Below are 13333 nucleotides of genomic sequence, written 5' to 3'. Positions count from 1 at the left end.
AACTAAGGTTTTAAAAAAGAAAAGAAACACATTAATAGCATTGATATTTATAGAAATAAAAATAAAATAAAAGATAAATTGTAAAATGTTTATTAGACATTTCCTGATATCAAAATCATTGATTTTAGATTTTAATTTTAATATTTTTTAAAATACTTTTTATAGAAAATACATACATATTTACATATTTGAATTTAAATTAAATGCTTTAAATTTCTCTTCTGGTATTTGTATATAGAAAAGAAAAGATTAATGAGCCAAAAGAAACAAAAACATTGCACTAATTTTGGCCAAATTACAATCTCATAAAAGAATTTTGTAATGATCTCCATTCTCCACATTCTCTTTTCATATCTATAATTGAATACCCAGAAATGAGCCACGTGTATGCACATGGAGGAAACCCACAAACTGTACGCGCCTCCTTTGTACATCCAAACAAAATCTCGAGCTTTCATGAACACTCCACAAGATTGCCTCTTTCTACTATAACAAACACTTGCAACTCTTTTCTCTCTTTATTAGTTCTTTACAAAAGAAAATCAAATTCCCTCTTTCCCTTTTGTTTCAATTCCTTCATTCCCACTCAATTCCTCTCTCTCCTGCTCTCTCTCAATTTCACCTGCCTGCAATGGCTGCAACACCAACAATGGCGTCGTTCAATGGAGTAACCATTTGTCCACCTCATCAAAGTAACAGAAACACATTGTTTGCTCAATTTCTAACCTTACCTTCAAAACCCAGTTCTTTAAACTCACTTCATTTAAAGAAAAAGCACAGAAATCCTTCTCTTAATTATCACAGGGTTTCCACTAATACTCCAAGAAGATCTTTCATTGTTCGATGTGATGCTTCTTCTAATGGAAGGGTAAAGTACTCTTTTTTTACATTGGTTATGACTTGGGTTTTTTTCTTGAATTTTTAATCTCTCTCACAACGTTCTAATTTTTTTAGTATATATATATATATATATATATATATATATATATATATATATATATATATATTAAATTTTGCCTTTGTTATAGTGACTTGGTTTTTGCTAAATTCTTTTGAACAGATTACTCAACAAGAGTTCACAGAACTGGCATGGCAAGGAATTGTGTCTTCACCTGATGTGGCTAAAGAGAATAAGCATCAGATAGTAGAGACTGAGCATTTAATGAAAGCATTATTAGAGCAGAAAAATGGGCTTGCTAGAAGGATCTTTTCTAAAGTTGGAGTTGATAATACTCGGCTCTTAGAAGCTACTGATAAGTTTATACAGCGGCAACCTAAGGTTATTTCTGAAATTTCTTTTTTTTATTTATTATTTGTGTTGTTAAATTCAGGTGCATTTGTAATAAATATATAACCAATGCATAATTTAAGTCGAGATGGATGCTTCTTTATACTGAATGATTGCATGTAAGGAAAATATTACTTATAATATTCTGATTGGTTTAACTTTTAAATTACCCTAGGTTCTTGGTGAATCTGCTGGTTCAATGTTAGGACGTGATTTGGAGGCTTTGATCCAGCGAGCCAGGGATTATAAGAAAGAATATGGTGATTCATTTGTTTCTGTTGAGCACTTGGTTCTTGCTTTTGCTCAGGATCAACGATTTGGAAAGCAATTGTTTAGGGATTTTCAGATATCTCTGCAAACAGTGAAATCTGCTGTTGAATCAATAAGGGGACGCCAATCTGTTATAGACCAAGGTAGAAAAGTTCTCTTCTTAAGCTTGTGTAGATGGATGTATAGGTGCATCATGCATCTAGACGTGTTTATACTTCATGTATGCTATAGTTATATATTCTTCCTTAAATGTTTCATTTTGTCATGGTTTGCACCTATTAACTAATTCAAGACTTCAGTTGCTCAAGTACAAATTTATTCAAGCTTAGCTATTCTTTTGAACCATGCTACAGTTCAATTCAAAATTTAGTCATCAAGCTTGCACCATATGTTGTTACAATGCTGTAGGCTGGAAACATTTCCCAACTCCTTTTGCACTTGAAATGCTGATGATTGCTTTTTAAATTTGGCTTTCTTTGTAACGTTCAGTGTTTAAATATGACATGTTTCATATGGTTTTACTTGTTGGTTTTATTGCTTTTAAGGTGTTGGAACCTTTCTACTGTAAACATGTCTCACGTCACGCTGTTGGTTCTAACAGATCCAGAAGGAAAGTATGAAGCACTGGAGAAATATGGTAAAGATTTGACCGCCATGGCGAAAGCAGGAAAGCTTGACCCTGTAATTGGAAGGGATGATGAGATACGCAGATGTATCCAGATTCTCTCTAGGAGAACAAAGAACAACCCTGTGCTGATTGGTGAACCAGGTGTTGGAAAAACTGCAATTTCTGAAGGGTAAGCATGAATTAAATCTTTGCATGTTTTTAGGGTAGGGCCGGGAGAGAAAGGGAGGGGGGGGAATTTTCGTTAGGCTTGGGGTTCCTGACTTCCTGTTCAGGCCAGTTCATGATTTATTTTGCCTGTCATCTAATAGGCCATCCTTTGTCCATCTTTGTGCTGACGGTGTTAGCATCCCAATGTTTTTTTTTTTAAACTTTGGAGTTAGAATAACCTTCCTATGGTGGCATATTCTCTCATGACTACATAATATGTAAGTATGATGAAGAAATCAATATATTTGAGCATGTGCTGAGTTCTGATCATGCTTACTTGTAATGGAGTCGGTTTGAGGTTCTGGATCCAGGATGAAGTTGTGCAGAGAATTTTTGAATTATTTTGGTCTAGTCTAAGTTCTAGCTACTTTAGATTTCCTACCAAGTGCTTTCAGTCTTCAGTAGATATAACTGACTCCGCCTTTTGTATAGGCTTGCCCAGAGAATTGTGCAAGGGGATGTGCCTCAAGCTCTGATGAACAGGAAGGTGTGTTCTTAATGTGCAAGTGCAATTCTGTTTCACTATGGATTGTTTGCTCTCTCCTTTTCTCCTCTGGGAGAGTGGGAAACATTACCGAGTGCAGGCTGTTGCTTCTTTTTGTCTAAATCAACCTGCCTAGTAAATCTGGTGCTGATGTGTCCACTTCTGTTTTCCAGCTAATATCCCTGGATATGGGTGCATTAATTGCTGGAGCAAAATATCGAGGAGAATTTGAAGATAGACTCAAGGCTGTGCTTAAAGAAGTTACAGAGTCAGATGGTCAGATTATCCTTTTCATTGATGAGATTCACACAGTAGTTGGGGCAGGTAAAATGCATGTCAGATATCCTTTTATGAAAGTTCCGTCACTTCGTGATATACATTAATAATCTCAAGGGAGGTAGCATGGATATAACAATTTGCATACCTGTGAATGATCTGCCGTCATCTATTCAGGTGCTACAAATGGTGCAATGGATGCGGGTAATCTCTTGAAGCCTATGCTTGGTCGAGGAGAGCTACGGTGCATTGGTGCAACCACACTGGATGAGTATCGAAAATATATTGAGAAGGATCCAGCCTTGGAGCGTCGTTTCCAGCAAGTTTATGTTGATCAACCTTCAGTAGAAGACACAATCTCTATACTTCGGGGATTGCGTGAAAGATATGAACTGCATCATGGAGTTCGTATATCTGACAGCGCACTTGTGGAAGCTGCAATTCTATCTGACCGTTACATCAGTGGAAGGTTTTTGCCTGACAAAGGTAAAACTATTGCATAGATATATTACAGCCTGATGGTTCAGTGATTGTATTTCATATAAACTTTTTTTATGGATGGTCACTTTTGCATTGTTATAATGCATGATCATTTAGCAGTCGCAATTGATGTGCCAAGAAAAGAATTCTATGCTGCTTACTGATTCTCCTGAAACTGTCATTGCATTAAATATTTAACTCAATATCAAATTGGTAAGCTAAAGATGCTGAGCAGAAAATTCAGTGGCTATCCCCAGGATTGAGAACGAATGTTGTAAAATTACTATTTGTCGTTTGCTTTTTATATTTCATACAGAACTTGCGGCTTTAGATGAAATCTTTGTTTCCAGCTGCATATTGTGCAATTTACATGAACACCTGAACTGTACAAAATTAACTTTAGCATGTACAAGCTCCAGTGATTGCTCATGATTTTTGAAATGGCAGCTATTGATCTAGTTGACGAAGCAGCTGCAAAACTGAAAATGGAGATCACTTCAAAACCTACTGCCCTTGATGAGATTGACCGTTCAGTACTAAAACTGGAGATGGAGAAGTTATCTCTTACAAATGACACAGATAGAGCTTCAAGAGACAGGTTGAGCCGTCTGGATGCTGAGTTGTCTCTGTTAAAGAAGAAACAAGCTGAGCTGACAGAGCAATGGGAGCATGAGAAGACAGTCATGACACGTATTCAGTCCATAAAGGAAGAGGTATTCCTATTACTGCTATTATCGTATCTGTTAGTGATTTTTCACTGGAAATGTCTTTGCTACAGTACGTGTTCAACCAGTCTAATATTAGTCAGCAAGGTCAAAGCAAAATGATCTTTAGAAACAAGAACCTAAGAAGGAATTCAGTATTCGACTTCAAAATGTTTTACTAAAAATAAGGAGATACTCAATCTCAAATCATATGAAATAGCTAACTAGAAGCATTCTGTATCTGACTTTTTTCTATAAAAAAAACTTTATGCAGATCGACAGGGTAAATCTTGAGATTCAGCAGGCTGAGCGTGAGTATGATCTCAATCGTGCTGCTGAACTGAAGTATGGTAGCTTGAACTCTTTGCAACGACAACTTGAAATTGCTGAGAAAGAGTTGGATGAGTATATGAGATCTGGAAAGTCCATGCTGAGAGAAGAAGTTACAGGAGATGATATTGCTGAAGTCGTCAGCAAGTGGACTGGCATCCCTCTTTCTAAGCTCAAGCAATCAGAAAGAGAAAAGCTGCTACATTTGGAGGAAGAGCTGCATAAACGTGTGGTAGGCCAGGATCCTGCAGTGAAAGCAGTTGCTGAGGCAATCCAGAGGTCTCGTGCCGGTCTCTCGGATCCTAGGCGTCCAATTGCTAGCTTCATGTTCATGGGTCCCACTGGTGTTGGAAAAACAGAATTAGCTAAAGCACTAGCCTCGTATATGTTCAACACAGAAGAAGCCCTTGTACGAATTGACATGAGCGAATACATGGAAAAGCATGCAGTTTCACGGTTGATTGGTGCACCACCTGGTTACGTAGGGTATGAGGAAGGGGGACAGTTGACAGAGACAGTTCGCAGGAGGCCATATGCAGTTATTCTCTTTGATGAGATAGAAAAGGCCCATGCTGATGTGTTTAATGTCTTCCTCCAGATATTAGATGATGGGAGGGTGACTGATTCGCAGGGTCGCACTGTTAGTTTCACCAACACCGTCATCATTATGACTTCCAATGTGGGTTCACAGTACATACTGGACACAGATGATGACATGCCAAAGGAGGTAGCTTATGAAACTATCAAGCAGAGGGTTATGGAAGCTGCAAGATCAGTCTTTCGACCGGAATTCATGAACAGGGTTGACGAATACATAGTCTTCCAGCCTCTGGATAGATCTCAGATAAACAGTATTGTCAAATTACAGGTAAATTTTTTTTTTCCTCGAAGATTGTTTAGCATGACTGGTTTTAATTCAGCAACCCTTTTCAGCAGCTTACAAACTGTTGGAGATGAAAGATCAGCAGAGCATGTGATATTCTATTGACTGGCTGAAGCTTTTTTGTCATTTTGGATATAATTCTCTAGTTTTCATATTTCTCACATCATCATATCATTTTCTTGTGGACATTACAGTTGGAAAGAGTGCAACAGAGGGTTGCAGATCGGAAGATGAAACTACGAGTGACTGAGGCAGCTGTGGATCTTTTAGGGAGTCTTGGGTATGACCCCAACTATGGAGCTAGGCCAGTCAAGCGTGTAATTCAGCAATACGTTGAAAATGAACTTGCCAAGGGTATCTTAAGAGGAGAATTCAAGGACGAGGACGCCGTGTTAATAGACACAGAAGTTACAGCATTTTCCAATGGGCAGCTTCCCCAACAAAAGCTAGTCTTCAAACGAATTGAAAGTGATGCAGATACTGCAGCTGCAGATAATCGTGCTCTTTCTCAAACTCTTTGAGACATCTTTTTGATTCTCCAAACTATGAAAATGTTTTAAGCAGGTTGTATAAATGAGATTCTGGGCGTATACTAAATGAACTCGTCATGTAAAACCTCTTATAGAAAATATACACCCACAAGGTATACATTTCTGCAATGTTCAAGCAGTTCAGTGGTTGCTTCGTTGCCCTGACATTTTTGTAAATCCTTTTCCATCCGAGGGAGTTGCTGCTCTGGAAGCAGGACCACGGCTTTATACTCTTGATAAATAAAGTAGGGACAGCGGAAGAATGTGATATATCTAATCGACAATGCATTCTTTTGGGACTTCATTTTTAAATGTATTTTGATGTTTATCAGGTCTCCACACTCCAAATAATATTATTTTTGGCTATCGTATGACGAGAAATAGTATGCTGTAGCAAACGGCAGAGAATCCATTTGCTTGAAAAATGTAGTCTAGGGAAATTGGTGAAATTATGCTCCAAGTGTCTCACCTTCAGCAAGGCATGATGACAGTTAACCGAGGAACCGAGAACTTGGAACGGATATATTGGAAACGACCAGGATCTGTTTTATTTGGAAATGTTTGTTTGTCTTGCCGTCTACAGTTTGGGAATATGTGGGAATATGTATAATGCTTGCGATAAACACCTGTGAACTTTGTACCAAGTAATCAATCCAGATTGTTACACTCCAGGGACAATAAATGAACTTTAACTGAATGGAAACAAAATGGCCTTCATTTTGTTTCCAAGGTTACACTACATTTACAAGCCCTGTAACGGCTAGTTGTCAACATATTCAGAAATGGCCAGAATGCAATATATAGAAGTAGTCTGTACAGTAACTAACTTGCAGTTGCAGGTTAAGGTATACAAACAGTTTCTTTTCCTATATCATCATGCAGCGATTCATATCTGTTAAGTGCAAAATAGAGGGGCGTTTGCACATTCACATATAGAACACAAGTGCTGATCAGTTTATGGTTCAGTTTTTCGTGTTTTGTTCCCCCGACCTCTGTCATGTATCTTATTTACAGTCTGGTGAGAAGACTATCTGCTCCTTTTAGTTGCACCCCTTTTCAGGTTCTGAAGCATCAATGCCCTTGTCTTCCCGTCAGGTTTGAGCCCACTCCTCCGCATCTTCATGTACAGCTTCTTAGCAGATTCGAACTTGCCTCTCAAACACATTCCATGAACGACAGCATTGTAGAGAGATACATCTGGTGCAACTTGCTGTGACAACAGAAAGAAAGAGCAAATTTATTTTGAAAACAATTTGGAATGCAAAGGCCACTAGGAAATTAAAATGGCCTTTCCAAAAAGAGTAGAAGATTCAAGCAGACAATGAACAGTTGACTTATGACAGACAAGTACCAAGGACCTGAATTTCTGAACGGAATTTATCTCAGCTTTTGATAAAAATAGAGTCCATTAGTCCAACAATTCATAAATATTTGCAAGAATGCGCATAGGAAATAGGTAGGGAGAAGGGAAAACGTTTCGAACTGGTAACATGTCATTTCTTTTAATCTACAAATATTGGCGGAGTCAAGGATTTGACATACCAAAAGGCAAGCTCTTGTTTTAATATAAAATTTGTTGAAGACAGTTGGCTCATTGAAATATTTCTTCAATTAGAGTTCATCAACAGAACATGTTGAAAAATGATGAAAATGAATGCACGAAGAGCATTAGCATGAAATGTGGATCAGTATGAGCCACATAGATCTTAAAATGAGATCATTATAAAGCACCATGGACCACAATTTAACATGCGTATGCATATCACAGAGTCATAAAAATAAACTTGCCTCTAGAATGTCCTTCACTTCATCCCAAAGGGACGCCCAAATGCAACTTCTTATCAGTGACAAATAAGTAAATGTGTCTGGAGTATACTTCTGGTGAACCATGTGCTGATAAACCTGTAATGCAACTTTTGGCTTTCTGGCAGTCTCGCAAGCACCAATAACAAGATTGTAGGATGTAGTTGAGACTGGCAGTCCAGAAGATTCCAACTGCCACAGTAGCTGAAGAGCTTTGTCCCATAGACCAACCTTCTGGCATGACATTAAAGCAGTGTTGTATAAATGCTCATTGATTTGAGAGCTCTGTCCTCTTTTTATGCTCTCAAAAAGCTGAAGAGCATCAACAGGTTGATTTGCTCTGTATAGTCCATTAAGCAATGCATTCCATGTGTATGCATCAGGTGTGTGACCCAAAGATTTAACTTTTTCAAGTACCTTGAATGCTAGTTTGTATTCTCCAGCTTTTCCAAGAGAATTCATCAATGCATTGCATGCAGTAAGATTTGGCTTCAGCCCACGATTCAACATATTTTGGAAAACGTTTAAAGCAGATTCCCACTTCCCTTCCTTTGTAAATGCCGCAAGTACAGCCTGCAATGTGTCATCTCTTGGTTTAATTCCATTTTGATGCATCTCAGTGTAAGCATCAAGTGCCAGCTCATTCTGGCCACAGCGCACAAAAATGCTAACCAACAGAGAGTAAGTAATTTCTGTTCCAGTGTGACTATTTTCTTTCATACTTCTCCATATTCTTTCCATGTCAACCCAATTATTCACTCTTCCACAAATAGATAACATTGTGTTATAAACAATGACATCAAAATCATTCTGCTCGCTAGAAAGTCCTAATTTGGCAAACATATAGAGAGAGGATTCACAACCCTGTATATCGGCAACTGCTTTTAGTATTAAGGTATGGGTATGACCTGTTGAGATCTCATTTCTCTTCATGAACTTGAAGACTCTCAATGCATGGTCAAGTAGTTTGTTTCTTAAGAGGCAAGAGATAAAAGAATTACAGGCATGACTATTGGGTCGTAGACCTGAGAATTCCATGGACCTAAACAATTCTAGTGCACTTCTAACCTTGTTGGATCTGCTAAGCATCAAGATCCTTCTTGATAACTCTTCTTCATTCCCTTCTTCTAAGAGATGTACCCTACTTTCATCAAGACTAATTTTATTTCTTGGACTTATTGAAGGCTGGACAATACCTGCAGGATCCAGTTCTGGTTCCTGATGAACTGTCAAATTTCCCCAAGGAGGCAAATACTTCTCAAAAGAATCCATATCAAGTTCATCTTTTCGACTTTGAATAACTTCCTGCTCTTCATTTTCTTCAAATGCAAATCCGGATTCATTGCTAGCAACTGAACCCGATGTATCTAGCAGACTTGCCATTCTGGCGAATCCATATATCGGTCTAAACTGATGCACCTTATATTGTACAAAATTAAACCATGTATATCCCTGTATGGACGTTGAAACTACATAGAGCCTCCCACATCCCATAAAACCTCTACTCATGTTCATAGCTGAAAGACGGTGTAAACTACAAAGACAACTCCTCCAACAAGCCCTACAATCATAATTACTTGTCATATAAAATCTAGTTTTGCAAGCTAAGCCATTCCATTTCAAATTAATTGATTCCCCCATAACTGGACTCAAAGTAGAGTAGTAAAGAAATGACATGGCACAGAAATATAACTGTGCACTTGAATACAAGGTCTTTGAGACAACAATTAACCAGCACCAAGAGCAATACCCAGTTGCATTATCCAGTATAAGACCTCAGAAAAAGCAAAGTAAAAGCCTAAGCTTCATAACTAAGCCACTGCCACTTAGGAAAAGCTGCTCTTGCAACTAGTAGAACTTAGAAGGTACTAAAATGAAGAGTCACATCCACGAAAAAAGTTATGTCAAAGACAGCAAAACCAAGCAGATAAATGATAAGAAGCTCGCTCTTTTATGCTTAATTAAGAGAAAAGTCTCAAACTTTTGACCGTTACCTGAAAAGAATTTGGATATCAGAGGATTCGAGGGAGCCGGGAAAATAGAAAAGGATTCTGCAGAGAAGATTTTATCATCAAACAAACGGTACAGTTGGGCCTTTGGCCTATAATTTTATTAGGAGGTGCGTCTCATGGAAGCAAACGACATTAGGTTGTCATTGTCGTTTATTAAATCAAGCCTGCTAATTAAACACCCGCTTTTGGGATCCCATGCCAGTACTAAAAGCTCTCCCTTTTTCAGGCCTCTCTGATGTGATAATAAAATCGACAGTTGAGGGGAACATCAATTACAAGCTAAAGGGTTAGGTTTTAAGAATTTTAAACTGATGGGTTAGTTCTTTTATTTTCTTTACCCTCATGTAGTGGATGTTAAAAGTTTAAAACTTTGCTTATTAATTGCATAGTTGATTATTTTTACACATACGTGCATATGTATGTAATATGGCAGAGGAAGTAGAATCAAATGGAGAGCAAGTGAGAGAGGTTAAGGAAGGAATGGCTTCAATAGCTTTGTTACCATGTGGGTCCATCTCAGGCCATTTCATTCAGCTTCCTCACTCCATTTGCTATGGCCTTCATGGCACTGGTATACCTACCTTCATCTTTCTATCTCTATGTTTTATTTATGTGTTTTAAATGGGTTTGTTTCGTACATTTTATTGCATGATTCGGATTGTTTCTTGTGTTGTGCCCGATTTTCAGTCTTGGGGCTGAGAATTATATATTTGTTAATTATTATTTTGTTGTTATGCTCACTGTTGATTGTGAGCTGCAAGATGAATAGTTGATGCTTTTTAGGAATTTGGGGAGGGTGATGATGTTTCTGTAGTGAAAAAGGCTATTGTGCTGAAAAGACTGCTGCAACTACTGATTCTTATTGGATGCATTGATTGGCGCGGGGAGAGCTCTTTAGTTGCATGAATTTTAAGTTGGAACTTTTCTTTCAATGTTTTTCCTTTCTAAACTTATTTCTTTACTCTGAAAAGAGTTGGCTTGTGAAAGGGAGTGCAGCAGGGGTGAGGATTATCGCCTGATCAAGCTTACAATCATCGACTACAATGTATGGGGGGCTGTGTCATTTTCTTTGGTTTGCTACTTTCCTGTTTTTCTTCGATGTTTACAATCAAGGTTTGATGTTATGTTTTGGTTGCCTCTAATGAATGTATGGCAGAGTGGGAAAGAACAAGCTGTTGTAGTTGAGTGTAGAGGCCATGATGCTGCTCGCTTCCATAACATTGATCATGCTCATGGGTAGGCCATCTTTTTATGTATTCTCAAAATGTTCTAGTTGATGCCTATCTGTATTTGATAATAGCTTTAACAATGCCTCATATGCTGAAATCAAGTTGAAAGTTAGAAATAAAAATAAACAATCAATTAGCAGACCTATAAGGTCTTTTGTGTTTATATTATTATTTATGCTAGTCTACTATCTCTTACTGACATTTCCTGCTTAGTAGTTACAATTTGCATATGTCATAAGTGATTTATTTATTTTTTTAATCCTTTTCATTTCATTTTACTGTCATTTTGCTGAAAGTGAATTTCTTGTTCAGTAAAAAATAGAACAATTTCTTGTGGTGTATCTGATATGATAGAGTGATCAGAGCACTTCCTGATGGAGCTTAATATACTTGATGACATGTATGAAGATTTTACTATATGTCATAAGTGTTTTATTTTTTCTTTTAATCCTTTTCAATTCATTTTACTGTCATTTTGCTGAAAGTGAAGTTCTTGTTCAGTAAAAAATAGAACAATTTCTTGTGGTGTATCTGAAATGATTGAGTGATCAGAGCACTTCCTTCCTGATGGAGCTTAATATACTTGATGATATGTATGAAGATTTTACTACAGTTCTAGCTAGACTTTTAAGTATTGGGCATTAGTACCAATTAAACCTTCATCTTTGGTTCCTTGTATCTTCCCCTGAGCCCAACTTTATTTCCTTATGAATAACAAACTGATGTGGCCATTCTTACAGCTGGGAAAAGGATGTTGTAGCTATGGCAGAAGAAAAGCATGGGAAGAAAAAGATTTTTGTTTCATTTGTATGTGAGACATTGAAAGCTGATAAAGCTGCAGAAGAGCATATAAGGAAGTTCATGCCAAAATTAGCCGGGCTAGATGCTGTTGGTAAGTAATCCACCTTTTTAATTAATGAAAATACTTGCTGGCTGCTTAGGCTATTCTTCCTTGAACTTGGTCATCATTTCAAGAAGTCATTTTCAGTTTCATCAGGTGACGTAGATAGATTCTATATTTTGTGCTTCATAGCCAGTGAGAACATGCTGCAAATTAGGCTTGTTAGATATGTGCCAATCTCAAATTGTTATATTGCTAATATTTTTTACTCCTTATCTGAAGAATTTCTCAATTTTCATATAAGTCGAAAGTCTTTTCTTCCAAGTATTGTGCGCCTCCATATTGGCCCTTGATACTGTCCAGTACTTGACCATTGCAGATTATATGCACTGTTTTCTTTCTTTGCCCCCTTGTGTGTGTGTATGTGCGCGAGCTCTGTGCTATAATTTTGACATAGCTTGCAAGAAACTTAAAATATTGGATTTAGTAGTTGTACGTCCCATATTTACAGCCTGAAATGCATCGTATATCTGCTCACTCTTGTTTTGAAAATGTGCAGTCAATATCGGGAAGATGAGGATTTCGGGGCTGGATTTTGAAGCAGATGACAAGAACATGAAAGACATTATGATCTGACACATTTATTACGCATGAAGGCATTTTTGTAGATAGCTGTTACCATAGGTTGACGAGGTTCTTTACCCAAGGAGACCTGCCTTTATTACAGTAATTGAAACTCTATTTACCTGTCTGCTAATGTTTAGTCTTCTATTTGATGATTTTGAGTGACAATCCCCTGAAATGAGCACAAATTAAAGTTTTGCTAGTCCCATGCATGGCCATAAGGGCAAAGGGCAAACTGAAGACTCTTTTGCATTCCAAATCCCACATCAGTACCATTATGGTAAAACCTGGGTACAGTTAATAATATGATCAGGTTCAATAAGCAACTCAGACTGCCAAGTTCGAGTCATTGGGCGAGCTTCTGGATGTGCGTCTTTGAGGGCAACCTTAAACTTCTTGTTTAATGACAACCGTCCATTCAAAAATACTCTGGTGGCACCTTAATAATTAGCTGCCGCTTGGGAATTTATTTCCAGATTAGCAGTGAAGATAAAAGGAACTGATAAGGGTTCACATTTCAGAACAAAACTTGGAATTATGGGGAAAGAAAACTGAATCCAACATCATCTTATAGCTGCATTGCTCCTGACACTAGTGTTTTACTTACATCAACTAAAGCATCACATTCGCACACATTCACCTGCGCCTTTCTCATATGGAAACTAATCAGACATGAACAAAGAAACCCTACCTTGTTGACAACGGATATCAAAGACCAATGCCTGGATGCACAACCCGATGTCC

General features: G+C 37.7%; 3 protein-coding genes across 6 annotated transcripts; 2 read left to right on the top strand and 1 right to left on the bottom strand.

The window, feature by feature from the left end:
• The first annotated feature begins 407 nt into the window (after window positions 1–407).
• Window positions 408–6384, top strand: LOC8258248 (chaperone protein ClpB3, chloroplastic). The gene is made up of 10 exons (XM_002526030.4): window positions 408–868; window positions 1061–1279; window positions 1464–1701; window positions 2160–2355; window positions 2826–2880; window positions 3051–3201; window positions 3331–3639; window positions 4081–4346; window positions 4612–5535; window positions 5745–6384. The coding sequence occupies exons 1-10, from the start codon at window positions 632–634 to the stop codon at window positions 6069–6071; spliced, it is 2922 nt and encodes a 973-aa protein (XP_002526076.1). The 5' UTR covers window positions 408–631; the 3' UTR covers window positions 6072–6384.
• A 369-nt stretch (window positions 6385–6753) lies between these two features.
• LOC8258247 (pentatricopeptide repeat-containing protein At3g29290) lies at window positions 6754–9926 on the bottom strand. Its single transcript, XM_015723534.3, has 2 exons — window positions 7869–9926; window positions 6754–7290 (listed from the first exon to the last, which is right to left on the bottom strand). Exons 1-2 carry the CDS (start codon window positions 9558–9560, stop codon window positions 7108–7110), a joined length of 1875 nt encoding a protein of 624 aa, XP_015579020.2. The 5' UTR covers window positions 9561–9926; the 3' UTR covers window positions 6754–7107.
• Window positions 9927–9983: 57 nt separating this feature from the next.
• LOC8258245 lies at window positions 9984–12757 on the top strand. 4 transcript variants are annotated; one of them, XM_048374191.1, is made up of 7 exons: window positions 9984–10002; window positions 10122–10210; window positions 10329–10466; window positions 10867–10940; window positions 11052–11131; window positions 11865–12016; window positions 12525–12757. In XM_048374191.1, exons 2-7 carry the CDS (start codon window positions 10207–10209, stop codon window positions 12599–12601), a joined length of 525 nt encoding a protein of 174 aa, XP_048230148.1. In that variant the 5' UTR covers window positions 9984–10002; window positions 10122–10206; the 3' UTR covers window positions 12602–12757. The 4 variants fall into 4 exon arrangements, with proteins under 4 accessions (XP_048230148.1, XP_015579016.1, XP_048230147.1 ...); XM_015723530.3 differs by lacking the exon at window positions 9984–10002 and having other exon boundaries at window positions 10072–10210; XM_048374190.1 differs by lacking the exon at window positions 9984–10002 and having other exon boundaries at window positions 10076–10181.
• Window positions 12758–13333: the final 576 nt, after the last annotated feature.

The sequence above is a fragment of the Ricinus communis genome, chromosome 5 (genome assembly GCF_019578655.1).
Source record: "Ricinus communis isolate WT05 ecotype wild-type chromosome 5, ASM1957865v1, whole genome shotgun sequence".
In the NCBI taxonomy this organism is placed as follows: Eukaryota; Viridiplantae; Streptophyta; class Magnoliopsida; order Malpighiales; family Euphorbiaceae; genus Ricinus; species Ricinus communis.
Note: the sequence above shows the minus strand (reverse complement) of the source record. Positions and strands in the feature narration are given on the sequence as shown.